The sequence below is a fragment of the Aythya fuligula genome, chromosome 18, assembly GCF_009819795.1.
Source record: "Aythya fuligula isolate bAytFul2 chromosome 18, bAytFul2.pri, whole genome shotgun sequence".
Classification (NCBI taxonomy): domain Eukaryota; kingdom Metazoa; phylum Chordata; class Aves; order Anseriformes; family Anatidae; genus Aythya; species Aythya fuligula.
In genome coordinates, this window is record NC_045576.1 from 3,148,614 (window position 1) to 3,176,453 (window position 27,840).

General features: G+C 54.0%; 1 protein-coding gene across 1 annotated transcript; it reads left to right on the plus strand.

The window, feature by feature from the left end:
• The first annotated feature begins 999 nt into the window (after nucleotides 1-999).
• HS3ST3A1 (heparan sulfate-glucosamine 3-sulfotransferase 3A1) lies at nucleotides 1,000-27,561 on the plus strand. Its single transcript, XM_032199673.1, has 2 exons — nucleotides 1,000-1,614; nucleotides 26,894-27,561. Exons 1-2 carry the CDS (start codon nucleotides 1,034-1,036, stop codon nucleotides 27,510-27,512), a joined length of 1,200 nt encoding a protein of 399 aa, XP_032055564.1. The 5' UTR covers nucleotides 1,000-1,033; the 3' UTR covers nucleotides 27,513-27,561.
• Nucleotides 27,562-27,840: the final 279 nt, after the last annotated feature.

The following is a 27,840-nucleotide window of genomic DNA, read 5'->3' on the forward strand; positions in this document are numbered from 1 at the left end:
CACAGGCAATGAAATAACGAAGCCCTTAGAAGCAGGCAGCCGAGGCACGGAGCTGATAGCTCCTCGTACGTGTTACGTGCTCTCGGAGGAGAGCAAAGAGAGGAGAAAACTCGGAGAGCAGCCTCCCGATGGGGCTGTGGAAATTTCCTCCAGGTCCTGCGGCCAGGCTGCGGGCAGTTTGGTGATGTGAGCGGGGAAAAGGCTGAGTTTGGGTCCGGTGCTGGGCTGCCGGCGGTCCCGAGGGAGTTTTACAGCCCTGGCAGGCTGCCGGGGGCTGCTCCGGGCACAGCGAGGACTGTGTGCGCCAGGGCCGGGAAAATGGGGAATTTGGGCTGGGCCGGGGGGTGCCGGGGGGGGGGCCGGGGGCAGCCCGAGCACCTGGGCGGACAGACAGACGGAGGGACGGACAGACAGCCCGGCTCCATCCCGCTGCTGCCGAGAGCCGAGTGAGGCTGGCGGTGACCTGGGGGGGAAGAAAGGGGACACCCCCAGGGCTGGCAGTGACACAGGGGTTGGGGGGGAGGGACACTGGGGGACCCCCCAGCGCTGCCCCTTCCCCGCGCCCGCCCGGCCCGGCTCGGCTCGGCTCTGCCCATCCCTCCGGGGGGGCGTTTCCCGGTCCCTCCCCCTCCGTGCCATTGGCCTCGGCTCCCTCCCGTCCCTTCCCCTCCCCTCTCCCGGCTCGGCCGAACTTTGCCGCGGCCGGCACCGCACGTGGGGGCCCCGCTCCGAGCCCCCCACCCCGGCAGCGCTTCCCCGGCCGGACCCGGGGGCGGCGGCAGCAGCACCACCACCAGCAGCAGCAGCAGCAGCAGCGGCAGCATCCCTCCACCTTCCTTCTTCCTCCTCCTCCTCCTCTCCCTCCCCCCTCAACGGGGGATGCCCCCCTTGAAGCGGCTCCGCGGCGAGCCCCGGGGGGCGGCGGGGATGCTGCGGGGCTCGGCCCCCCCCCGCTGTCGCTGTCGCCGCTGCTGAGCGCTGCGGGGCGGCGGCGGAGCATGGCCAGGGCGCCCGGCCGCCGCCCGGGGGGAGCATGGCCGGGAGCTCGGCGACAGCCCCCGCCGCCGAGCCGCTGCCCCGCAGCATCTTCAAGAAGTTCCTGGTGATGCTCTGCTCCCTCCTCATGTCCCTCTACGTCTTCTACTGCCTGGCCGACCGCTGCCAGACCCTGCCCGGACCCATCATCGCAGCCGGCGCCGCCTCGGAGGAGGAGGAAGGGGGCGGCGGGGGGTACCTGGGGGGCTCCGCCGAGCTGCCCCCCTGGCAGGCGGCTGCGGCGAGGAGGAAGCGGCTGCTGCAGCGGCTCAAGCAGCAGCAGCGGCGGCGGCGGCAGGAGGCGGCGGGGGCTGGCCCGGAGATGCTGCCCGGAGCCGGGGGGAGCCGCCCGGTGGGCTCCGGCGGCGGCGGGGGCAGCGCTGCGGGGACCCCCGGCACCCTGACATCGCTGCTGGGGGAAGGCAGCAAGCGGCTGCCGCAGGCCGTCATCATCGGCGTGAAGAAGGGGGGGACGCGGGCGCTGCTGGAGTTCCTGCGGGTGCACCCCGACGTGCGCGCCGTCGGCGCCGAGCCCCATTTCTTCGACCGCAACTACGAGCGGGGCCTCGCCTGGTACAGGTAGGGCACGGCACGGGACGGCACGGCACGGGACGGGGCTGGCAGCCGTGCTGCGGGGCCGGGCCGGGCCATGCCCAAGCCAGCACTGCCCCCCGCTGGCCGCCGAGCCTCCCGGCCCCTTCCCCCAGCCCCGACCCCAAGCCTTCCCCCGCTTCCCACAGCTCCAAGTCCCCTCGGAGCCCGCTTCTCCCCTCCCCAGACCCCGCTCCCTGCTCGCCGCCACCCCGGTCCCCAAACCCCCGGTCCCCCCTCTCCCCCCGGTCCCCAGCCCCCTGTGTTGCTCCTGCCTGGGGCTGCTCCCCTCGCCCCGGGGATGTGAGGGGGATGCTGGGGTGTAGGAGAAAAGCCCCAAACCTCGGGTGTGTGGATTTTTGGGAAACCCGCTGGTAGCCCGAGTCCCAGCCGAGCCACCCCTTGCACAGCATCCTATTGCTGCCTCCTGCCACCCACAGCCTGCAGACACAGCCCCTAAAAGCACCTTTCCCATATTTCCCAGGCAAATGTTGCAGCAGCCCTGTTATGGGTAACCAAAGCTGTCAGTGCCAGGAGCACAATCCCTGTGTTCACCTGCCTTTAAAAAAAAAAAAAATGTAGCTGGAGTTCTTCTTTCAATTATCCAGTGTTTGGTTAAACCAAAGGTGTCCCTTTTAAAAGAAAGCAAACAGCGAGGCCAAGGAGCAGCGTTGTCATTATTGGTGTTCAGATATTTTCCTCGCGTGTTTTAAAGTTAAGAGGAGCGCATGTTGGCAGATCCCTGCAGAAAGGATTGCTTAGGGCACGGGAGAAGCTGCTCTTGTGCATAGTGTGTCTGTGTTTGTGGCTTTCGTGAATGCACAAGCAGAACGGGGAGGATTTGGGGTACCCCCAGAGATTGTTTTACTTTCAAGTTAAGCCCCACTACCAGCAGAGAAGGGAGGCTGATTTTGGCTCAGCTTGTGGTGACAGTACTGAAATGTGGAGTAGGATAGTACTGACAGTCCGAGTGTTTATGTAAAGTCTTAACACGTGGAAGCGATGAGCTTCCTTGTGTATCCGCCGGTGTCAGGAACGCGCCGGGTTTCTGCAGGCAGCAGTGTGGGTTCTCCGAGAGGAAAGATTTCCTTTTGTGTGGGCTGGAGCTGTCTACAGAATTATATTTTTAGTGCGCACTTATCCAATTTCCACATGCTGACCCTGTATCAGAGAGGAAACGTTTATAAGGAATCTGCAAACCTCAAGAACTTTAATCAAGCCTTGACTTTGAAAAATAAACACATGGCTTTTGGGTGGCATCTACTGAAATTTATGGTGGATATGCAGAAAAGCCCATTTATTGAGGATGCTCTTGAAGCCCTGGGGAGCAGGCAGGGGTGGGATAGCCCCGCTAGGGTCAGGAACTGGTGCCTGGGTGAGGAGAGCAGACCTAGACAGAGGAGGAGCCACGGGCATTTAGCGCATAGTGCGGTCCTCAGCACAGGGGATTTAATTTTCCAGAGGTTTGGTCTTGATCTTGCAGCTCTTACTCATTCGAGGTGCTGCCCTGCAGGCTGTTTGTATAATCATTATGTTTTAGCATTTGGTACATGAGTGCTCCTATTAATTGCTGCAGTTTGTTTGTGCTGGTATTTGATGTACTGGATTTCACCATTTTTTTATTAGCCCTGTGGAGGCTGAGGTACAGTGAATTCTTTGTATGGGATTATTCCTTTGAGACCTAATCTTGCCAGCTTTGCTTGTATGAGTAATCTTTGCTAACGCACACAGCCCCGTCGTGATGGCAGGGCTGTGGTGTCGGCCCGCTGGTAACCAGTGACCAGTAAATACTCAAAAAAAAAAAAAAAGAAAAAAAAAAAAAAAAAAAAGAAAAAACATCTCTCTTCCTCTCCCTTCATGGGTTTGTTGTAATCTTTGATGAGAGTTCAGTGCTGGGGAAATCGCCAGATGTTTGCCAGGGGTCCTGATTTCTTATCTTTGGCATCGGAGTCTTAGGTTTCACGTGCATTTCTGTTTCCCAGCAGTCAGACTAAACAGCATCATTACAAGGTATAAACACTTGGGTTTGCTTTCAGCGCCCGCAGGAAGCCGGCACGGGTGGCGAGCGCCCTGTTGAAGGGAACAAAATGCTCCTGGCTGTTTGCAGTGACACGGGTTGCTGGTTGGCACTGAGTGGTGTGGACTGGGATGGGGACCCTGGGCTTGGTCACAGGTCCCTGGGGAGCACGGGGCTGGGCTGTCACAGGGGTGCCACCTGCAGACATCGAGGCCATGGCTGTGGGGTCTTGGGCATGAAGGGGACCGCGGTTCCTCCTGAAAACAAAAGAGCGTCCCTGGTGCCAGCTGTGGGGTGCTGTGCGTGGTGCAGGATGACTGGGGTGATGAGCTTGGGCTGCAGCAGCAGCATGGTGTTGCTGAAACGCTGCGTAGATGGTGGTGCCTGGAGGTGGATGAAGGTGGGAGCTTGGCTCGGGGGAGTCCCGGGGTGCCCCAGTGCACAAAAGCAATGGACAGCGCCATCCCTTAATCAAGTGGAATAATCGCTCGCCTTTTAGCTGGCATTGTGTCTGGGCAGGAAGGCAGCTGTCCTACAGAGAGGCTGATTTTAAAAAAACAATCTGAGTGATTTAATTTGGTAAGTGTGACACCTCCGTGCTCGTGTGTGGGTTGAATATCAAGGGAAGCTGTGCACCAAAAGCAGCTTTCTCCGTTTCGGGGTTGCGAGTCTCCTATTCGTACGGGGACAAAAGGAGGGAGGGGGCAGCCCACAATGCTCTCATTGACTTCCCAGCACAGAAATCACTGCTTCAGCGCTGAACAAGGCTATTGAGCTCCCAGAGTTCAATAGCAGGTGAGCATGTGTTTTAACAGTGTTCAGCTGCCATCCCCCACCCCGAGTACGGCTGTATACAGCCTGGGGACAACTCCAGAATGGGGGCTAATCCAGTCAAGTGGGAAAAAAAAAAAAAAAAAAAAAGGCTGGAATAAAAACAAAATCTGTGTTTGTGGGTGATATTGCGAGTCTGGCTGGTTCCCTCTGATCCTTTGTTAGTCTCGTGCTGATTGAGCTGCCTGTTGGAATGTCATTAGACTGTCAGTCACCCCAGGAACATTTATTTCATATGTTTTAATCTCCCTGCCTCTGCAGCACCAGTGCCAACTCCACCAGAGTGAAGCCAAGCTAATGTCATTAGATTACACCCGATCCAGGGGGAGATGAAAGGTGCTTCAAAGTTACCCCGTCAGGTTGGGAGTTTAAGCATCACTCCTCCCTGGTGCTCCCAGAGCTGGGGAGTTCTCTGTCTCCTAATTAATGTCCTCTGGGGATTTTTCTCCAAGGCTTTTTTTTTTTTTTTTCCCTTCATTTTTTTAGTCTAGGCAACCAGTGATGTTTCTGAGTCAAAGGGAACAGAGAATGTCTCAGAAGAGGTCTGGGATGGAGGACAAGGAGGTTTGTTTGAGAGCAGGGGGGAGCAGCTTAGAGCAGCTGCTTGCAGCTGCATCCCACCTTCTGGTGCACTTTCCCAGCCTTGAGTCACAGTGAAATCAGAGCCCAGGGGACGGAGGAGTTGGACCACTCCTGCAGTGGTGGATGGCCTGGAGGTCCAGGGGGCTTTGTGGTCCCCGTAATTCAGCAGCACCATCTGGGAGTGCTTTGTACTCCTGGAAGTGAGCAGGGGAGCGTGGGCGCAGGGCACAAAAGGGCATGGGTGGTGGCAGAGAAGACTTTGGGGAGCGAGTACAGTTCATGAACGGCAGAAAGGAGAAAGGACCTTGATGCAAACATCTGTGGGAGGATGCTGCTGTAGCAATAGTCACCTTGGAGTGATCTTATCACCCAGCTTTGCAGCCTCTGCAAGGAGCACCAGGTCTTTGGTGGGGCATTCAGAATGTGCCCTGCCCAGGACGTGGCTTGTGCCATTCAATACCGAGTTTGAGTTGTTTTGATTTTCTGCTCCCTGGTAGGTGCACGCCTGCTTGTAAGCAGTTCTGGTTGAGCAACGCCTCCTCCTTGTCCTGAGAACATCGCGTCTCCCAAACACATCTGAATTTCTAATAGCGTTGGGTGCAGCCTGCAGCAGTTTCTCTGAAAATTGCAGCCTTGGACAACCACATGCTGAAGATGATCAAGGTCCTTGTTTATTTATTAACTGTGTAATCAGATATCTTGTACTGAGTTCATTGTGCCAGGTGCTGTATAAAAAAGGAACAAAAGATGGTCTTGGCCCCAAAGCACAGATAATTCAGTGTAAACAACAGGTGGAGATAGGCTGAGACAGGCGCAAAGACAGGGTTGGTCTCCTGGCCAAGGGGTTGTTATAAAAGGACAGTAACTGGTTCTGATGCTCACGTGCTTTGCCGCTGCCTTTGGGGGGGAGAATCTGGACTCAGATACTCCAGGACATTTTGCTAAAGGTTTGAAATAGTTTGAAGGTTGTGCTCTATGGCTTGGCTGATGTCTTGGTGTGCCTCAGTTTGCCCATCTGTAAAATGGAAGGGATGTCACTGCCTTGTGTCTGTGATACCTCTTTCCAGAGATAAGGTGGTATTTAGGCTCTGAGCTTCTTGTGTTATTCTGTGGGTTAAACACCACTCCAAGAAGAAGAAGCCAACCGGCCCTGCTGGCAGAGGTCCTGAAGCCTGAATAGAGCCACGTTTTGGGCCAGGTTCACTGGTAGGTCCCAGCTTTTCTCTGTCCAGCCAGTGACTGTCACCTTCTGTGCTGCGTTTGGCCAGCAGGACAGAGATGGGCTTGTGCCCTCGTGCACAGCACCAGTGAGCCCACACCTCGAGTGCCGAGTTCAGATTCAGGCCCCTCAGCACCAGAAGGGCACTGAGCTGCTCGGGCCTGGGCAGAGGACAGTGGCGCAGCCATGAAGGGGCTGGCAGAGAGGAGCTGGGGGAGCCACTGGGGGAACTGGGGTGGCTCGGTCTGGAGAGGAGGCTGAGGGCAGGCCTCACAGACCTCAGGTGGCAAGTGGAGGGAAGCAAGGGCACGGCCTCAAGGTGTGCCAGGGTGGGTTACATCAGATATCAGGGAGAATTTCTTCATGGACAGGGTGGGAAAGCGCTGGAAGGGGCTGCCCAGGGAAGCAGTGGGGTCCCTATTGCTGGAGGTGTTTGCAAGACATGGTGTGGTGCTGGGATGCTGTAGGTCAGGCTGATGTTTGGGCTTGATGACCTCGAAGGCCTTTTCCAACCAAGGTGGTACCATGACTTTGAGGTGATGAGGGCACCAGGGAGGCAGCTACAGAGGGACTTTTGCCTGCCACAAGTGTCTTTAAGTGTCTTCATCCCCACTAATCTCATGGTTTAGGAGCTTTAGGACAGCCTCTGCTCGCCATCCCCTCGCAGCAAGGTGGAGTGCCATCTAGTGTACATGCCTGATGGCACCGTCTGGACGTGGCATCCCAGTGACATCGAAGTGCAAAGAGATGGGGCTGGATTCTTTCCCCTCTTATTCCTTAAATAAACCCCAAAGTGTTGTTATTTTTGGTGGTGCTTTTAGGTGTTTTGCATCCATATGTATCACTTCTGTTTTCTGGTCGGGGAGAAGTTCATTTCTAGGGTCTGTGTCCATTCCTGATAATGGGATGAGTTCCCCAGTTGGCATATGGGGAGAAGTCAACCCCATTCCCATCAGCAAGCATCAAAATAAGTAATTAATGTTCTACTGGACTCTTTTCTCTGCAGATCCTATGGTCTACGTGAGGAAGTTCCGAAGTCTGTAGGCCCTGTCCTCCTCCTCAGCACAGCTTCACGCCCTGGTCCCTGGTCACAGGAGGCTGGAGGGGGATGGCACTGTCCTCATCCACCCCATGGCTCTGCCCAAGCCCTGGGGTGTTTGGGTCTTCTTGCAGCTGGGTCTCCCCCAGCCCTGCCTGCTGGTGCTGAGCAATCTTGAAAATATGGCCTCAACTGTCCAAGATTTTGTCAGTTAAATTCATAGAGCCGTGCCTCGTGAAAAGCAGTGTGAGGCTCCAGCTGGCTGGGGCTGGAGCCCATTTATGGCAAAAACTGCGATGCTCTTCTGAGAAGCAGCGAATTCATCCTGCTTATAAATCGCAAGTCCTCCTTTGAGGTCAGATCCTGCAAATCCCAGCCCAGCGGGCTGCCCTCCCTCCTGCCATCAGCTCCGCTGCCTTCGGGGGCTCCTGGCAGTAATTAGGCTGGGTCTGGGGTGCGGGACTGCTGTGCTGTCCCCACCAATGTACCCGCTGACCGCAGCCCAGCTAGGGTTTCACCCCGACCTTTTGAAGTCTCTAATAAGAGCAGTTGGGTCTGGGGAGGGGGAAGGGAGCTGGGCCCTTTCCAAAGAGTTCAGAGCAACGAACAAGTGATCAGCAAACCTGAGAATAACCCCCCCGTGCTCCCTCCCTGACGTCTGCATTAAAACTCCTGAGCTGCTAATTACGCTTTTCCCCTGGAGAGCATTGAGGTAACCCAAACTGCCTGCGCAGTGAAACAGAAGAGGCTGGCGAGGGGGAACAGGGGCCGTTGTTGTGGCCATAAATCTCTGCAAATTCTCATTACGCGCAGGTATTAGGGAAGGGAAGCAGATTAGGTTGCAGCTAGAGTTACGTTCCTAGGGCTGGAGGTTGTGGTTCTTACCCTGTTACAGAGCCCTGTTGGGTCAGTGGGGCTGCTTATGCAGGGTCTGTAGGACCAGGGCCACCCCGGTGTCCTGGCTGCTGTCCCTGCACAGCCCCCTGCCTGGGAAGCTCAGGTTTTTGTGGTTTGGAGTCAAACACGCTCACCCCAAGCTGCACCCGGCTGAACCCGCGTGATTCCCCAAGGGGTGCGTTAGCAGGACAGCGTCCACAGCAAGAACAGAAATGGAGATGCTCAAGGAAGTGAATTATTCTTGGTGTTTCTTTCATCAAACACGATTCTGCAGGAGGAAATCTCTCAGCAGAAGTAATCACTGCTGCCCTTTGTGCATGGCAAGCCCATCCTTCTCGCTTCCTGGAGGAGATTCATGACCTGCTCTTTCTGTTCCAACGCCATCTCTTGCGGAGATAAAGCTCCCCACTGGAACTCCCCTGGACTCAGGGCTGCTGCCCGCTTTCTCATGGGAGATGGAGGAGACGCTGGGTGTAAAACCTCACGTGGGTGCCATCCCCTCTAGAGAGCAGCTTCAGCTGGGTCCCACGGAGCCACCTCCTGGAGCAGTGTCCCCTGCCCTGGCCGGTGTCTGGGAGCAGTCATGTCCGCAGCCTTCCCCTGGTGAGAGACCTTTAGCTTCCAACGCGGCTGCACTGTCTGAAGCTGCTCAGTTTTTATTATTATTTTTTCCTCTGGCAGGACATTTCTCTGCTGAAAATTTCAAAAAGTCAGGGTGATTTGTTCTGACATTTCCAGCTGGAAAAGGGCACCCTCCCGGAGCCCATGCTTGCTGGGGGAGCCTTTTATTGGAAAATATCAAAACCAATTGTTTTGACTTCCGTGTTTATCTGATGGTCTATATGAGTGTGTGCATTCACACGTGCATCTTTGGGCTCCAAAATGTTGCATTTTGTCATTAACGTTTCATTTTCACTTTCATGTTATTGTATTGTAACATTTAGCAACATAGATGAGCATCTTTCAAGATTAGTGAAATGCCTTCGCACTGTCTGACCTGAGAAGTTTGGGAAGCCCTTTTCTGGGGAGAAATCCCCATGTTTCAGCTCAAGGTAAAACAAGTGAGGAGGCACCTGGATTTTCCACTACAGGGAAGCCCTGTGTCCTGACCCCTGCAGCACAGGATCAGCAAGAGAAGGTCCCTGCTTCGCATCTCAACAGGCTTTGGGAAGCTCCATCAACCTGGCTGAGTGATGTTGAGCAAAGGCCAGGTCTGTCCCAAGCCTCGATTTCCCTGTCTGTGGAAGGGGCTTACTCACAGAATACCAAGATCTTCACTAAAGCTGCTCAGCCTCAGCACTGCATTCACAATGTGCCATGATGCCGCCTTGCCTGCCTTCTCTGGGCTCTGCCTCCCACAGGGAGTCCACAGGGAGGGAGAGAGAAGGGATTTAGTGGGATGTGCACACCTGGGAGTCCCCAAAAAGGCCAAGAAGGGGAAAGGACTTCCCAGCCTAACCCGTATGCAGAGCACAGCTGTTAATTGAGTCTGACCGGCACCAGCACCATGGGTGTGGGCACAATCCCTCCTGGTGAGATGTGGGCAGCAGCCCCATGTGAGCACCCAGCAAGCAAAGCCTTTGGGTGTGGATTTCAGGGGCTGTGCCTCTGCTTTTCATAGGATTCATCTGCTCATCACTTCCTAATTACAAGTGGGATGCTCAACCAAGTGACAGCAACCTGCCACCTGCAGCTGGTGACCAGACGTGTCCCCGTTCCTGACCCCATCCCTGCAGCCTGGTGACTCAAGGGGCTGCGGCAGTGATGGAGCCATGCAGCAGCCATCGGCCTCCCCTCGGCTGTGTTGGCCAAACCCAGCAGCATTGCAAAAGCCCAAGGCTGGGTGAAGAAGCCTGTGTGACCTGCTCCTAGGGGCTCTCTGGGACATCAGGGACAGTTGGGTAGAGGAGTCCGGACATCTCAAGGAGGTACAGGACAGCGGGCTGCTCACCTGCTTTGCTCCACAGCTAGTAGGAGCCTCCCTTGCTCCCCCTTGCTCCAGGTGTAATTTAAACCCTGCTATCCATCTTCTAGGAATCTGGCTTGGACTTACCCCCAATAACAGCCAGCTGTGAGGGATGGAGGTGTTGAGGAGGTGACGGTCACCCAGTCCTCCTGGGGGACATGAGCAATGGGGCCCTGGAGCCCATCAGAGGGATGCGGGCAGCAGGGGACGTGCAGGGCTCCCAGCTGAGCTCCAAAGCCCTGGCAGCCTCAGGAAGAGCTGCCTGGAGCCCCCCAGCCTCATGTTGGGGTTGGGTTTCCTCTTCAGAGGGTGTTTCTGTAGGGATGCAGGAGAGAGGTGAGAGGGGCCACCACATCGCACCTCAGCTTGGGTTCCTTCCTCCCCCTCCATCCAGATTCACCTTGGTGCCTGTGCCTGGGGTGCTGGTTCTCCCTGAAGGCACCGATTGTCCTGCTGGCCACCCACCGATTGCCTCACGGCCACCCTGCCCTGCCAGGGACCAGACTGAGCCTTCCCTTTCATATACACATCCCCAGTACAAAGCCAGGTTTATCAGACCAATGAGTTTTGCAGACTCACGGCAGTCTGGCTGGCTGGCTGGCTGCATCTCACTGTAGCCGATCCCATCATCCACACACTGCGGCTCCTATTTTCAGAGTGAGTCCTTCCAGCCCGAGTTCTGCACTGCTGACTTGGGCACAGCCCCCCTGCCATGGGTTTCCAGGAATGCCATCCTGAACATCTCCTGCTCAGCAAATCGTAGCCATCATATGTTTAGGGGAAAAATTGGATTTGCCTCGTAATCTAATCAATGTTAAATAACAGTAATTCTAACTCCGCGGCTCTATGTTTAAAGTGCAGTTGGTCTCCGGGGATCATCGGAGTTATTTAATCTAATGAAATCACCATTACTGGCTAATGAGGGTGCACCACGGGGATGCCTTTCCCGTGAAAGAAAGCAATGGTTAAATAATTGGCAGCCAGGGCCAAGCATTCAGCGGGGGAAACTGGGCAGGGTGCAGCAAGATGAAGGGTTTACCTGGCAGGGACCCGGAGCTCTTTTGCTGCCTCTCTGATGTCCTCCCAATGGCAGGTGTCGTTTCTCAAGCAGTGTCATGGTAAGCAGGTTCCTCGTGTCCCCCTGGCAGCCCTGGGACACACTGGTGCCACTTTTTCCCTTTTTCTGGCCCAGGCAGGAGTTATATTTTTTAACACCTCAATATATCCTCCTGCATTGTGCTAACTCCAGCAGGTTGCTCTCTGCATTGGCTTTCCCTGTTGTGGTCCAGACAGTTTGGCCATTTTAAAAACATTTTCCCCAAAACTTTCCATACTTTTTCATTAAGTGGTGCTTCTTTATCTCCTCTTAGAGGGAGACAGGATGTGTTCAGGGCCATTTCTGAGCAGCCCCGTCAGTTCAGTACCTGCAGTCCAGGCCTAGACGCATGCAGCCAGTGGCTCTCCTACGCACTGAACACATTGCGTGCAGATAAATTGGAGTTAGGGCAGCAGCAGCCAGGGACTGTGCTGCTGTCAAATGTCAGCGTGGCTGCATCCCGCATAACCAGGGGAGTGTTCCTTCCCCGTAGCGTGTGCTCTAATTTCCCATTATGATTTCTTTAATAAGACTGATACTTACTGTACATCGCTCATTTGCTGCTAAAATGGGAACCATTAGAGCAATAAGTGGCAATTACCTCCTGAGCGCGTGAACTGAGCGCGGTGCCTCCCCGAAGGAGGGGGCTGAGCCCTGCCTTCTCAGAGCAAACGCCCACAAGCTTCACAAAGCTGCAGGGCAGCTCATTCGGGACAGCTGCAGTGCCCACAGGAGGGTGCCCGGCAGCCTCCAGGTGCAGGATCGCACCCCACGTCTGCTGGGAGCAGAAGCATCTGGCTTGCCGGCGGCAGCTGATGGAGATGAGGAGGAGTTGTGGCTCTGCACATGCTGCTGAGCTACCTGGGGATGTGGGCCCCGTCCTCTGAGCAGCTCGTCCCCAGTGAGTGGCTTTTCCTTGCAATGCAGTTTCCATGCTGAAAGTTTATAAAAAGAAGAAAAGAAAACAAACAAACAAACAAAACAGGGACATATCTGGTAATTTACTCATGTTAAGTGCTCCTAAAATCCCATCTGTGCTGCACAATAGCATGCCGGAGGTCTCTGGAGGAGCGGGTGCTCCAGTGAGGATTTGGTGTGGAGATGCTGGGGCACGGGAGGGTTTTTGGAGCAGGGCTCCTGGGTGCCGTGGGCAGCCCCCAGCCGGGCCGGCTGCAGTCATTACACACAGCCTTTCCACGCCGCCTTCCTTCCTCGCATGCTATCTGGTGTCATTAAGATATCAAGTTCATTTAGGTACATCCACATTGGCAGTTTAATTATGTCTGGGTACTACTCTGTATTTTATTCATGGACTATCTGGGGGCGGTTGTCAAACACAAGCCCAGGAGATAAAGGTTTGGTGGCTGCAGAATGCTAATGTCCTGCTGGCTCCCCTTTGACAAATACACATGCCAGTTATTACCAAACTGATTATTTCATTCATTAACACCACATACATCAGCTCCCTTCACCCGGTATTATTGTATACATTCATCTTTTCATAAACAATTACCTGACAAGGTTGGGAAAGGCAAGTACTGGGGAATTAATGCTCTGATGGGAATTTCCTGGCGTGGGTTCGTAACAAGGTGCGGGGGGTGTGTGGAGTGCCCCGTTAGCGTGATCGCTTCATTAATCAAATTAGGGACAATAGCACATCACATGTGCGCCCTGCCTCCCGACAATACCGGCCCCGCTCGCATTGGGCTCCATGTCCACGTCGCGGAGATGTGGATGTGAAATGAAAGCCAGGGGACACGGTGGGAAGGTTCGGAAACATCCCCTGTGACCAGACCGTGGTGTGCAGTTCTCATCTGCCCTTTTCTTTTTATCGGTGCTGTTACTGTCCCGAGGGACATTTGCATGAGAACAGTTCTTTGTTTGTTGTTTGTGCCTGCTTTCTGGGCTACTTTCCTGCTGCAACCCTCCAGGACAGCCTGAGCAGTGGTTCTGCAATGAGCAAGGCACCACGAACCACCTGAAGGCACCACGAACCATCTGGGGAACAAAACTCTCAGGTCTTCTTTCTACATTTTTTTACTGTAAAAGGCTAGTGATGGAGAAAAAACGTACAGGGAGACATTAGAAGTGAAACATAACCAAACCCATGAAATGAGCAGTTCCTGCAGCTTCCTTGGAGAGAGTGGAGAGACCCAGCAGAGAGGAATAGCATCCCTGGAGGTGCTCAAAAGGCGTGTAGAAGCAGTGCTTAGGGACATGTGTCAGTGGTAGGCTTGGCAGTGCTCAGTTAGAGGTTGGACTTGATGAACCTAGAGGTCTTTTCCCACCTAAGTGATTCCATGTTTCCATGGGTCTGACTCTGCCATCACTTGCCCAGCTGGAGGTGGCTCTGCCACAGGTTGTGACCCTGAGCTCTGCATCCAGCATTAACCACAGTGAATCAGAGCTGGAGCACTCGAACACAGCCCATGTGGGTTCAGCGTGTCGTTGGGCCCATATTTATTTCTTTAAATACATTGGACCCTCAGCTGTGTCCACCAGAAAGCTTGTTCTCCCTGCTACTTAGGAGGAGCAGCTGCAGGAGGCCACCAAGCCAGCCGGAATCAATTCAGCTTTTCACTTGGGCAGACATGCCTGGGAAGCAGTGCTTCAGGGGTCGCACTCCTGCACTGCTCCAGCACAGGATTTGCAGACTAAATAAAGGATCCGAGTGAGGTTTAAGTGCCTAACTCCCCTAGCCCCCTTTGAAAAAAGACCCAGTGGGATAACTAAGAAGCTTTTGTGAAAAGCATTAATCCTCCTTGCTATCTCCTTGCATCTCTTTGATCACGCTTCAAAATCTTCATCTCCAGGGGTCCTGGCTGGGCTTTCTGAAGTGGCTGCAGAGCAGACGAAGGGCTGTGCTGGGAAGGAGGTGGCTCCTGCTGAGCAGCCTCTGAGTGTTCCTGTGGGACGAGGGCTGCGGGTGCTGAGGGAGCTGACCTGAAACCTCCAGCCCCGTTCAGTTCGGTGCCAAGAGGGGAAGAGGAGACTTTAATGGCCTGGATCCAAATGAGTCAAGTTGGCTCATAAAACACAGGTCACTAATTGGTTTTATTTTCATCCATTCATATTCTGTCAATCCCCATTATTATTATTACTATTATTATTACTATTATTATTATTATTACTATTACTATTATTATTATTACTATTATGATTATTACTATTATTTGTTTTACATTAATGACCTCGATTGCCTCTCAGAAACCTCAGTGTCACACTGATGCCCAAGTGATACCCTCTGCATCCCTTCTCTGCCCCTGTGGGGGATGTGGAGGGAGCCTGGGGCGAACACCCGGACCCACCTCAGGTGGGCTCCAGCTCTGCCTCTTCCCCCACTTGCTGCATGATGCGCTCATGAAATGTAGATCTGCAATCAGCTGAACATTCCTGAAATAAGTCAGATGGCTTTATTTGATACCGGGTGAGACAGTGATGCATTCCCTGGGAGGAGGTGGAATAGCTGAGCATAGAAAAGAGCTCTTAATGCACGACCTTTTGAGCTGTGGCTAAAATCCCTTAATAGACTGTGGGGCTGGAGGAGGCCCGGGTTAGATTGCTCTGCACGGTTTCTCCAGCACTGGCCCCTGCCTTGCCCAGAACTTGCAAATCAGGCTACGAGGAATCTTTTTAAGCTTTCTATTTTCTGGAGACTTTTGCCCTCTTTGCACTTGACTGCTTTGCTCCAGGAATGAAAGTAGGCAGCCCTTTCCTAGCCATTAAAGTTTCATTTAGCAAAAGGACAAAGAATTGGCACGGGAAGGATGAAGAATGACTGCAAGGGTAAACTTGTGTGACTCCATATATTTTAGATCATAGCCTGAGGTCAGTCTCTCTATTTTATAATACAGATAAAGGATTTTTTGGCCTTGCAGCAGGAGGAAATGTGTGGTGATATATAAAGAAGTCACTTCTCAGCATAATTTAAGAAACAACCTCTGTTCTCAAAAGCAGGGGTCCTTCCAGGTGTCTGGCTCTCTCATAAAGCTCACGCACAAATATACCTGCAGTGTCTCCAGCAGTAATGAGAACATCACAGTACGGTCCAAAACCAAATCATCGCTACCAAGTGCCTTAGGACTCCACCACAGCATCTTGGGGGATGCTTTTACCTCCATGAGAGCGCACCTTATCCCCCATTACACTGCTGCCATTGGGAGCTGAACAGCCCAGCACCTTGGTGCTGTGCCCTGCGGATTCACTGCAGCACGGAGGACAGCCTTGTCCCTGCTGTGAGAGCCCGCAGGGCCCTCAGCCCCCATTCTCTTCCCATTTCAGGTATTACCAACGAATCTCAGGCTTTGGCCGCTCTAGTGCAGCTGCTTCAGTTCGGGCACTCACTGGGTGCTGATTTTGGTCTCTGAAACATGAAGGGACTCCCCCTCCAAAGGGAAGGAGGATGGAGAACACCTCTTTTTTTTTTTTTTTTTTTTTTCCCCAAATCACTCCTATTCAGTGATTTTCTACATCTCTCCAATTTGCAGACATCATTCCATCCTCCTTCACGTTGCCTGCAGCTTCCCAAACGCACCCACAGTCCTGAAACCAGTTCCTTGACCCAGCTCCTCTCCTATCCAAGAGATTTCCAGGGATGCTCTGCAGACCCACAGCACCCGATCCCACCAGCCTCACTGCACCGACCCTGCAGGCTTATTTTCAAAGGCTATCTGTAACGCACGGCGACGTTTTCTGGGCCATTTCGTTCCCATGAAGAATGCGTGCGCTGCTGTGAGCGTGCATGTCTGAAGTGTGTTTGTGTCAAAGAAAAATGAGGCAGACATGGAAAACAAGCAAATCACATTATATATTGCAGGCAATAATGTAGCTCCCAGGGGACAGAGATAATGCAGCGAAAGACAAAGGAACAATAGACTTTGCTGGCCTGAGTGCTCGCTTGATTGTGGCTTTGCTGGAATTATCCCCGACTTCCTCGGTGCCAGCCTCGGGGCTGCTCGGGGACTGGGACACAGTGTGGGGCAGTGAATGGCATGGTTTGGGAGCTGCCATCCTACCTGCTGCTTTGTGGGGCTGTCTTGCTCTGCACAGGCGTCCCGCAGCACAGAGGATGGATATGGATTATGGCAAAGCTGGCTGTGATTTTGGTGGTTTGGAGAAATATGCTTTGGGCTTGGGGCGGCAGCACAGGTGGCTGTGCCGTCAGCAGCAGGGGTGCCCTGCGTTTGAGGTGTTTGAGATCCCCAAAGTTCTCTCTGCAGAGGCCACCACTGCTTTGAGATGTGTTTCAACTTCCCCCTTTTTTCCTTTCCTTCTTTCTTTCCTTCTTTTCTCCTGTTCTCTTGTTCTCCTTCTTCTTTCTTGTTCCCTTCTTCCTTCCTTATTTTTCCTTTTTCATCATCATCTTCCTTTTCTTCTTTCTTTTCCCTTATTTCTTTCTCTCTCTCTCCCCTCTGCTTTTCCTTTCTGTCTGCCTGTCTGTCTTTCCATCTTTTTTAGACCTCAGCAAATTCCAGGAAGGCATCAGTTGTCTTTAACACCCAAAGGAAAAATCGAAGGGAAGGGTTCAATTACTCACATGAAAAATGAGTCTCCTAACCGAGGTCTATCCATTTGCTAGTTGTGCTTGTTTTAAAACTGAATTATAGAGACTGCACATTTTTCTGGAGACAAATGCATTAATTTTTCTCAAAACAGACAAGAGGGAAGCAGAGGGAAAATAAGATAATAAGAGTTTCCACAGTGATTTATAAGCCTTTGTGAAAAATAATGGGGGAGGCTGCAGCGTGCGCTGGCGGCCAGGGGGAAGGGGCGGCGGTGGCAGGGACGACTGCAAGGGAAACTGCCAGAAGTCCAAGCGAGGTGTTGGTTTTAGATGATATAAGATCGCTTTACGTCTCTAGCCGGCTTGAAAAATCTCTCCTTCTCTCCCTCTGTATATACACATGAAATATATGCCATATGATGCACTTAAAATCAGCCCGAGCGATACTGTTTATACAGGAAAGGATTGTGTTTCTTGCCGACCTCTCCCCAGCCCTCCCTCTTCTGCTGAAGGATAAACTGGGACCTTCAGAAAACAAAGTAGAGGCTGCGATTTTTAGCAGATTTGCTCTCGCATGTATTTATACAGGGCAGGCAAGCCCTTCCCCAGGGCCAGCTGCCTGTGCTCTCGGGCAGAGAGCAGTGGGGTCGAGTTTATTTTTTTTGTTATCTGCTCACTTTGTTTTGATTTACATACTGAAAGAGATATTTTTATGATAGCGAATAGCAAATTGGGTTTCTTTATTGCTCGTGAGAGCTGTTTTACAAAATTGGACTATTTATGTAGTTTGCTGATTGCAGCGTAGTTCCAGTTTTAGTGTCTAACCATAGTGAATAAAAGGAATTATAGGGAAATGTTCTTTTTAAAAACTACCAGCTTTTCTGAAATACAATGTAACTGGTAGCTTCTTCCTGAAAAGATGCTGGGGTCATCAGCAGCTCTGAGGAAATCTTACAGCTTGACCAAATAAAGGTTTTTGGGGTGAACTGAAAACCACTGGAAGCGGTTTTGGGCAGCACTTTCCTATGGGTGCAATTCCTGGGAAATCCATCCAGGAGGCCAGCAGCTACCACAGTTGTAGAGCCCGTGCCCGTGTCTCCCTCCAGTTACTTACAGGAAGGACTCAATGAATTTATTCCCCGTTGGTTTCTGAGTAGAAAATCCCGTGGTGTTCACAGGGATATGAGAACAGAGAGGCTGAAAGTGATGCTTGAAAGCAAAACCCAAATCTCTTCCAGGGCAGATGGCTAATTGCGTGGTTCCGTTTATTTGCCCAATGCAAATCACATCCCGCTCAAACATCACTACAGGGAGCTGGGTTCCTGTTTGTTTTGCTAAACCAGGGCTGAGATTTTGCTGCATCCTCTGTGGTGTGCAGGTGAGGCTGCCCACAGCCGGGGGCTCAGTGGTGCCCAGCACAGCATCGTCGTGTCCCCGGGGCTGGGGGCAGCTGGGGCTGAGGTGGGGATGGGCCACCAACACTGCCGTGGTTTGTAGGATCCGACCTCCTTGTCCATGAGGGCAGGCCTGCCAAGGTGCCATAAACAGCTGCATCCCCTTCTCCCAGCCCCAAATCTGTCTGCGCTGTGTTGGTGGGTATGCCCCCCCCCCCAGCCACGCCGCTCCCCTCTGTCCTCAGAGTAGGAGGGCATTTCTTGGGGTGCCCAACTTCCCGATCAGCCCTAATTGAAGCCTAAAGAGATTTTTCAGATTCCCAGGTTTTCGAAGGCAAAATTTGCATATTAATAAGAAGCTGTTCAGACTGATTGGCTTAATGTGTTTGGGGTAAGTATAATTAAATGTCAAGGGAAATATATCATGGGGTAATGAAGCTGAAGCTAATTTATCAAAAAATGAGACCTAGAGAGGGAGACATTCCCAACAATAAACAGTTCCTTAACCTTCCCCTTTAGGTGATGCACTTGAGGCGTATGGTGCTGGCAATCCGTACGGGAGCTGCTTATTGCTTTGGGCTGCAGGGGCCAAGCTGAGCCCTCCAGGGGGGCTCACCAGCAGTGATGGTGGAAGGTGCTGCTCTGGTCCCCCTGGGGAGATGCTGGGGGGCTTTGCATGATGTGCAGGATGCTTGGGAGGACCCGGTGTGCAGCACTTCAGGGGTGCTCTTAGGGAAGAAGAGCAGCCATGAGGTTTTGTTGTACCAGTCTCGGCTTTGCTACTCGGTCACTTAGGCCTTTTTTTTTCTTTCTTTTTTTCCTCATCCCTCTGTATTTTGACTCAGTAAGCTTTTCAGAGCACGTGCTATCTCCTGCTCTGTTTACACACGAGGCTCCTATAGACACAGCTTGGCTATGAACAAAAAAAGCAGCCTGCATTCAGAATGGCAAGGCAGGTCCCCAAACAGAGCATTTTACCATCAGACTGGAGGGTGAGGTGCAGGATGACGTCCATGTGGGTCCCTACAAAGGCTGTGACCCTTCTGCATTGTGAGGTGTGGTGGGAGGAGGCGTGGAGCTCCCTTCCCATGGCACAAGAGGCACGCACCTTGCAGCATGCCTCTTGCTTTAGGTGAGGGCTGGGTTCATGGGATTCGCTGTCAGCCATGCAGGGCCTCCATTCCTATTGTCTCAGTGGGAAAATTCCTCGGTTGGTGTCATCTGGGGCAATCAGCAGGTTGCACAATCACAGAAGCAGAGAGCAGAACCCGTGTCAGCCTTCATCAAGGCACCACATTTAGAGTAACACCAGCACCAAAAAGCCACCAGAACCAGCTGCCACAAGCCTGGATTTAGCCAAGTGAATCCAGCTGGGAAGTGAGGAACCACATCTCATTTGGGAGCTCTGCTGGAAGCATTAGGACATTGTGGGGGTCCCTGCCCTGCTCCTCTGCAGGAATGCTGGTGCTGTGCAGGGCTGGTGAGCAGCTCATGCCTGCAGCTCTGTGCCCTGGCTGCTGCTGCTGTTAAGCTCATGTCAGGAATGTGGGGCTGGAGAGGCTGTGGAAAGGTGGAGAAGTGTATTTGGTCACCACTGGAGGTGCTGGGCACTGGGTGCAGACACGGTGAGGTCGGGCAGGGTCTGGGCTCCCCAGCACAGGGTGTCCCAAACCCGCCCGCTGCCTGCAGGCAGTGCCTGGAGGTGCTGAGCAGGGGCAAGGAGCTCAGGGGGAGGCCGTGGGGAGGCCACCATGGGGAGGCCACTGTTGGTCTGCTCTGCTGCAGGGTGGCCAAAGCAGGAGGTGGCAAAGCCAACAGTAGGAGGCTGCCTCAGCTGGTGCCTGCTGGTGCCCCCATCCCCATAGAAACTGGCGACGTGGGGTGGGGGGCTGTGGCCAAGGGCTGGGGGGCTCGCTCATGGAGCTGCTGGCACCAGGGTATTCCTGCCTGCCAGTGGCACTTTAGCACCACTGGGCTGTGGGAGGTGCCCAGGTGTGTCCCAGATGTGTCCCAGCACGGCCACGTCTCAGGAGCCCCTCGGCATGGGTCCTTCTCCCAGACAGGTGCTGGGCACCAGGATGCTGGCATCGCCCCTCGGCACCACTTGAGCAGGGGTTCTGGCCATCACTAATTAATCAGCGCAATTAGGCAGAGGGCTCGTGTGCTGTAATTAGGATCAGCGCGTGCCCCAGGGAGCAGTGACAGCACGGGGGGACACCGTGCTGCCGAGCACAGACCCCGCTGCGTGCAGCTGCTCCCTGCCCCTCCGCAACCCCAGTGCTCCCCATCAACGTGTGCCTGCAGCTGGGCACAGCGACCCCACGGCCCGAGCCCACCACAGCCTCAACCCTTGGCCAGGTATCACTCCTGCTCCTGCTCTTCCTGAGCAAGTTCACGGTCCTGAGATCAGGACGGAGAGCGTGCACCCGCGGTGTTATCACCCGTGGGCCCTTGCAAACGAGCTGCTTGCTCTGCGCTGCGCCTCTGACAGGTTTCTCAGCTCCCCTGAAGGGAAGCAGGCTTTTCCTGGCACTCAGCTCGGCGCTGGGCTGTCACCCATGGAGGCTGCAGTGACAGCTGAGTGCCCAGCTCCCTGCTTTGGGGGCAGCGAGATGCTTTCTGGAGAGATTTTCTTAAATGCTGAAGTGGTGGCAGGCCTGCAGAGCTGCCGGCGGTGCTCGGCATGCAGCAGGGGTGCAAACCAAGGAAACTGCTTTGTATAAAATAGATTAACATATATTAAAATCATTATAAATTAAAAGAATATATACATATAATGTATTTTGTATATATAAGTTATTTAATATATTTTTTTCTTTACCAATAAAGCCAAGCCCCTGGTGCAGTGCTTCGGGCACAGGCAGCAGTGCTGCTCCTCACCATGGACAGCACTTGTGGCTCAGAGCCTCCCTGGACACCTCCAGCTACCAAGTGGTGCTTTCCCTATCCAGGCACTGAAGCAGCCCAGTAGGGTGTGGGACAGACCCCCGGGGCTCCCCACGTCCCCGCAGGCTCCACGTTAGGGTGCTGGCTGCACGCTGTATCAGGCTGGCCTCGTTCCCCTAAACTTGTGTTTTGCTGCAGCTTCCTGTGGCAGGAGCTGTGATTCTGTGACGGGCAAACTGATGAAAATACCTTGCAGCCACAGCTAGTCTCTGTTTGCAAAATCGGGACAGTTGTTAAGTATTTGGTCCTCCAGGCATTAATGAGAAAAGGCAAAGGAGCAGCATGAGAAGGACTTGGCCAAGGCGGTGCCCGCAGTGTCCAGGAGCTACCCCAGTGGCAGCGGTTCTGCTCCAGCACCTTGGAGCGGCTTCTGGAGATGTGAGAGCAGTGCTGGACTTAGCTAAATTCAGCCACCCCTTGGGGATGCCATGCCTGTCCCTCTCCCACAGCCCAGAGGGATTTTGGGTTCCTCATCCATGATAAGGGAGAGGAGGGGAGGGCAGCGGTGCAGATCAGATGCCACCTGACAGATGCAGCGTGGAAGCAGATGCTGCCGGCTGCAGATGTAACGAGATACAGAAATACCGAGGCTTGCTCAAACAAACGCCGGCACTGCCGAACGGACGAGCTCGGGAGCTGCCACTGCTGCCGACAGCAAGCACCGCGCGGTCTGAGCCACTGAGGGAGCATCTCAGCCGGGCAGGAGGCTGAGCAAAGCCACATGCCGTGCACCCCGCCTGCTGGTCCTGCTGCCCCCTGCCATGGACAGGGCATGGGGAAGGTGCCCGTGCCGCACCCGCCCCCCAGGTCTGGTTCTGGGGACGTAGAAGTGCAGAGGAAGTGGGAACCTTGGGGCCCTTTCATCTAAGTATGGGTCAGCACAACCAGACACTGGCGTTATGCATTGATATCCCCTCCGGAATATCGGGGAGAATAAATCTGTGCCCTGGGAGGTCCCCGTTTGACACTGCTGGCAGCTGGGGCTGGGGTTTTGTCCTACAGAGCAGCGCCTGGCTTCCCTTGCTCCTTAGGGATGCCTCTGATTATTTATCAAACTCCTTTCAGCTTTCCTTAGGGATGCCTCTGATTATTTACCAAACTCTTTTCAGCTTCCTCACTCCCACAGTTTTTTTCTGGGCACCTTTTTTGCACTACCAGATTCCTGGAGTAGGTCTTTCCACATATGGACTTCCCCTGACTTCTAAAGGAAGGCCAAGGAGGAGGCCCCCATAACTCAGCTGTGCCCTCGCTGCCCAACAAAGCCGTGTCAGAGCCTTGCTGGAGCTGTCAGACCGAACAGGAAGGCCAGGAAGCCTGCTCGCTTTAGGCCCTGCGTTTTCATTTATTTATACATGCACACTACTGTTACGTTGTCACTCCTGCCAGAGCATCTTTCTTTTCAATCTCCTGTAGGGGCTGCAATGGCACCCCTGGGAGCATGGGCCTGAGGGTGGGGAAAGACAATTGCGTGCGATCGCAGGGTTGGGGTTATTTTTTTAGAAATTTCTGCTGCAGAAATGCTTAACGTGGTTTGGAAGAGGAAGGGGAATGGGATGGGAAGGAAGAGGAAACAAAAGGCTGGTGGCTGTAGTAGCACAGAGAGGAGTGTGCACCACTCTGGGGCGTGATGCTCACCATGCCTCAGTTTCCCCACCCTCCTCGTCCGATGGCTTTGGGCCAGAGCAGGCTCTGTGCTTCCCCCTGGGCTGCCGGCTGTGCTACAGCCTCACATCCACGTCCCTGCTGCGTCTGGCCCCATCCTGGCGTCAGGAATTGTGTCAGCATTTCTGTGTAGAGGTGAGAGGTGAAATTAGCTGCTCAGGGTGATTTTCCCTCTCTGATCTGTTCTGCACAGCATCCTTGCCAGCTTCTTAAGACTTGGCGTAGAGCTGGCAGCACACTTGTGGCAGAGATCTCCAGCAGGGACTGACAAATAGCAGTGCCCAGCTTGGGCTCTGCTTGGCTTTTTGGGTGCTTTGTTTTTCAGATCCTTGGCTTTTGGGGCACTCCAAAACCCACCCAAACCATGGCCGTTGAACCAGGAGCACACCCAGCCTGTGGAGGCTTGAAGCTGGACGTGGTGCCAAGCAGGGCAGTGTTACAATGGGCTGGGGAGGGGACCAGGGCTGTGGCACAATACAGTGGGGTCGGGGTGCTTGTTCTGCCCCTTCTCTCTCCAAGCAGGGTTCAGCAGTGCACGGCATGGGTTTGGGCTGGCCATGTATCAGGAGTGCGCACAGAAACCTCCCAGGGCTCCTCGGGTGCCCTAAAAGCTGCTGGGGGGCTTCTCTTCCCCCTCCCCAGTTCCTTTGCCTGCACCCACTGACTGGAGCAGCAGCTTAGGCCAGTGCAAGGTGGAAAATGCACCTGGAGGCTGGAGCCAGGTGCTCCTGCCCTGGGGAGGGCATCTCGGGTACAGGGGGTGAGCGATGCCCGTGCATCCACCGTGTCTCACCACCTGCTGCAAGCTGCAGGCTGTGCAGTGCAGAGCCTGGGCTGCACTCACCGGAGGTTTCACGGTTTGGGGAGCTGTCGGGTCGTTACAGTTGTGTAAGGATGGAGCCCAGTGCAGTACTGTGGTTTCGTGACATGAAGCGGTGCTTTATTCCCCAGAACCAGGCTCCTGTAGGGGCTCAAGATCAGGTGCTGGCTCCGCGGACTCTGATCTCTGTGTCTGGGGTCAAGCCAACACCCCGCTTGGAAACACCCCTGGGATATGTATGAAGCCAAGATTTTGGACCATTACACAGTCAATAAAGATATATAAACCATAATAAACATGACATCAAAGGCCAGTTCCCACACCAGGAGTGCCTGAGGGCTGGGGGCCAGTTACTGGGATGTCCTGATGTGACCCCAGCATGAAGGTGTCAATGTGAAGGCCTTGCACAGGGGCTGCACCAGCAGGAAACCCGGTGCTGGGACCAGTAACCACTGGTGCTCAGCCCTGTGCAGCATCACCAACACCATGCCTGTGCTTTTCCCCCTCAAGCCAGGCGCTACAGCAGTTGCAAGGGAAAAATCCCAAATCCCCAAAGCGAAAGGACATCTCTGTCCGATGGAGACCTTTGGGGTGGGGAAGGGGCTGCAGTCCCAGCTCTGCCTCCTGTTTTGGTGGGACACGGCCACGGCCACCTCGGGCAGTGCTGCTGGGGGCACGGCACGGCCCAGCAAAGGGCCAACCGTGAATACGCACGCAAATCCCAAATACTCCCTTTGAGGAGAGTCTTCCTCTCCTATTAAGTAATTAAATAAAGCCCCGAGCTCTACTAAAATTAAAATAACAGAATCCATTTATTCTGGCAGGGCCCACTGGTGGCTGTTCTTGCCAAAAACATTTTTGTGGTTCTTGTCTTTTCAAGTGGCTCTTTTGCAATAAAACCCAGATGCCATTAGTCCAGGGAGGCCTCCAGGCAACTGTTTACGTCCATGAAAGATGCCCTTTGTAATTAATTAATCTCCCAAACGCTGTGGCAGCACATTCCCGGTGGCTCCTGGCGTGTCCCTGCCCGCCGACCTGGCAGCGGAGGTGTGGGCTCGTTCCTGCACTGAAGGAAGCCTTTGTGCTGTGGCCTCCCCACAGAAGGGGTTAACCTGCTCCTTGGGGAGGTGCAGCAGAGATTTCAACGCTTACCAACACACACAGAGCTCGGGTGCCTTCCCGCTGCTAGGGCTCCTTGCTCCACAGCACAGTGCATGCAAGAGGCTGGGGATGGAGCTGGGCACCGGGCACCCCAGGGATCCCTCCCTGTGGACGTCCCTTCCAGTTTTAGTAGTTCCTCATGGTACAGCAGATACAGCTGGAATGGAGGGAGAGACACAATCTTCTCATCAACTTCATTCCCACTAAAATGTAGCTCAAAATCCGGATGCTTTCCCTTTTGCCTCAGGTCACTACAGTCCCCTGGTTTCCTTTCCCCTGTGCTTGCCCCGCTGAGCCCCTGCTGCACCCCCTGAGCCCAGGGCCCTGGGGACGCACACTGTCCCTTGCTGCAAGCCAGGGGCTGGTGCAGGTGCTTGTTGGGCCCAGAAGCCCACAGATTGCCTCACCTGGCCTGACCACAGCCAGCCAGCCCAGCACCTTTGCCAAAGTGGCCAACAATGTTGGGTATTAAAAAAAGTCAGTAATTTGCAGAGGTCCTTCTGCCATCTCTGCCCCGCTGAGTGTGACCAGGGCTGGGGACACCCCAAGGCTGCAGTGACTGTGGGGCTCTCACATTTTGGTGCCACCAACTGATTTCATCCACCAGAAATGTGACCAAGCCGTCTCTGAACCATTTACACTCCGGTCTGTGCAACGCTGGACGATGTTCAATCCCACTACAGAACTACGTCTCTCCTTAGCAAAGGTCTCCCCAGTGCCAGTTCTGAATTCATCCACACCCCTATTGCCCAAAGTGCCTTTGTGTCTTCAGGTCTTTTAGGAAGAGACAGCTCTTATACCCCTCAGCCTGTTTCTTCTCCAGCCTAAATGTCTCTGATTCACGGAGTTTCCCCCCCAGAAACCCTCAGCAGCAAACAGCAAATGTTTGGCTTCTCTAGGACCATGTCCCTACTCAGCCTCTCTGTAACACGGCTTCAAACAGAAAGAATTGCTCTAGGGTCGGTCCTCGCTGCCTCATTTGTAACAGAACGACTCAGCCTGGGGTTTGGTTGTTATTGGTGCTTTTAGCAATTGCTGCCTTTGCATTGTTGCTTTTTTGATAGATGGGTTTAATTTTGCTGGCATATTGCACAGGTTTGCAAACCAGACGTTGCTGCCCGAGACGGTCCCAGGCGTCACAGCCACAGAGAGGGGTCAGGGTGAGGGGGACACGGGGACCCGCTCCAGCGGACACAGGGCCACAACTGCCATCAGAACCACTGGGAGGGGACGCGCTGCGGACAGGAGAAGTGCTGGGAGGTGGGATGGTGCAACCAAAGGACCCGCTGGCACTTTGCAGATATTGGCTCCCATTTTGGGGTGATAACGGGGTGAGGCAAGTCTGAGGGATCTGCCGTTGTGTGTCCGTGCAGCAGGTGAGGAGCAGCACGGAGAGGAGATGGAGCTCCCAGGAGGAGCTGATGGCTCAGGTGACACCTTTCAGGCTTGCCTTGTTGAACACAGGGGTTGTCCGGTGCCCAGATCCTGCAGTCCTTCACCAAATCGCACCCAATTGCCAGCTCAGAAAAGCTTTGAATTCTCAAGGGGCCCCTTGCCTGAGCCCACCCCCAGAGCTGCCCAGCTCAGCCTGCCGTATAGGATTTCTTTGGGTGGAAGGAGGAAATTGCTGAGGTCAGAGGGCTGATACTGCACATTTTTACGTGACGTCAGCTTGCTGCCACCTTGAAAATACCAAAAGATGGAGTCTTACACCCTTTCCGTTGAAAAATTCCTCATGCCCTGCAGGAAGGTAGAGTTGTTACTCAAGAAATTCTCTGTTATTCTGGGGAATTTAAGCCAATGTGCAGGAAACCCCAGCGTGGGCAGGCAGGAATTTAAAGGGGTAGGATGTTAGGAGTGTGGAGGTTTGCTCTGTTCTGCCAGCGTCAGGGCAAGAAGACAGGTGGGGTCCACCTCAAGAAGCCCCTTAGAGGTCTTAAATCACAGAATTAGGTCTAATTTCTGGTGTGTGCTGATGCTTTGCTGAATTGGAGCATTATGGGCCTGAAGCCAACTGGGCTGGGGGTGTGAGGCACGGGGACATCCTGGCCGTGGCACCTGGAACCCCCCCTAGAGCACTGCCTGTGCCCAGGTGCGTTCAGCCCTAAGGTGTTCCTCTGTCGCTCTCTCTCAGGGACCTCATGCCCAGGACCCTGGAGGGGCAGATCACCATGGAGAAGACCCCCAGCTACTTCGTCACCAAGGAGGCCCCGGCCCGCATCTCCTCGATGTCCAAGGGCACGAAGCTCATCGTGGTGGTGCGGGACCCCGTGACCAGAGCCATCTCGGACTACACCCAGACGCTCTCCAAGAAGCCCGATATCCCCACCTTTGAGAGCCTGACCTTCAAAAACAGGACTACGGGCCTGATCGACACCTCGTGGAGCGCCATCCAGATCGGCATCTACGCCAAGCACCTGGAGAACTGGCTCCTCTACTTCCCCATCGGGCAGATCCTCTTCGTCAGCGGGGAGAGGCTGATCAGCGACCCCGCGGGGGAGCTGGGCAGGGTCCAGGACTTTCTGGGCCTCAAGAGGATCATCACCGACAAACACTTCTACTTCAACAAAACCAAGGGCTTCCCCTGCCTGAAGAAGGCGGAGGGCAGCAGCAAACCCCACTGCCTGGGGAAAACGAAAGGCAGGACCCACCCCGACATCGACCAGGAGGTGGTGCAGAGGCTGCGGGACTTCTACCGGCCTTTCAACATGAAGTTCTACCAGATGACGGGGCAGGACTTCGGCTGGGACTGAGGCTGAAAAAAAAATAATTTAAGAAAAGGAAAATATAATATAATATATATTTTTTTTACATATCAGTAGAAAGGGGGAAAATACAGAAAAAAAAATAGTTGTGCTGAAACATGATTCATTCTGATTTATTTTTTTTTCTTTTGACACTGCCTTGGTTTCTTTCTTCTCCAGAGGGGCGGTGATGTGTCCCACCACAGAAGGAGGCTGTGAACTGCAACCTGGTCCTGTTGACATCCCTGAGGCTTGGTTGCTTCCTTCAGTGGGCCCGAGGGTTTGCACTGGCTCTGTTAAAAAACAAAAAGCATTCAGGTGCAAAATTTTTCCATGT

Excerpts from the sequence above, each read along its gene's own strand:
- HS3ST3A1 (XM_032199673.1), top strand. The coding sequence starts at position 1,034 with ATGGCCGGGAGCTCGGCGACAGCCCCCGCCGCCGAGCCGCTGCCCCGC. Across the intron at positions 1,615-26,893 it reads CGGGGCCTCGCCTGGTACAG|GGACCTCATGCCCAGGACCC; the intron begins GTAGGGCACGGC and ends GCTCTCTCTCAG.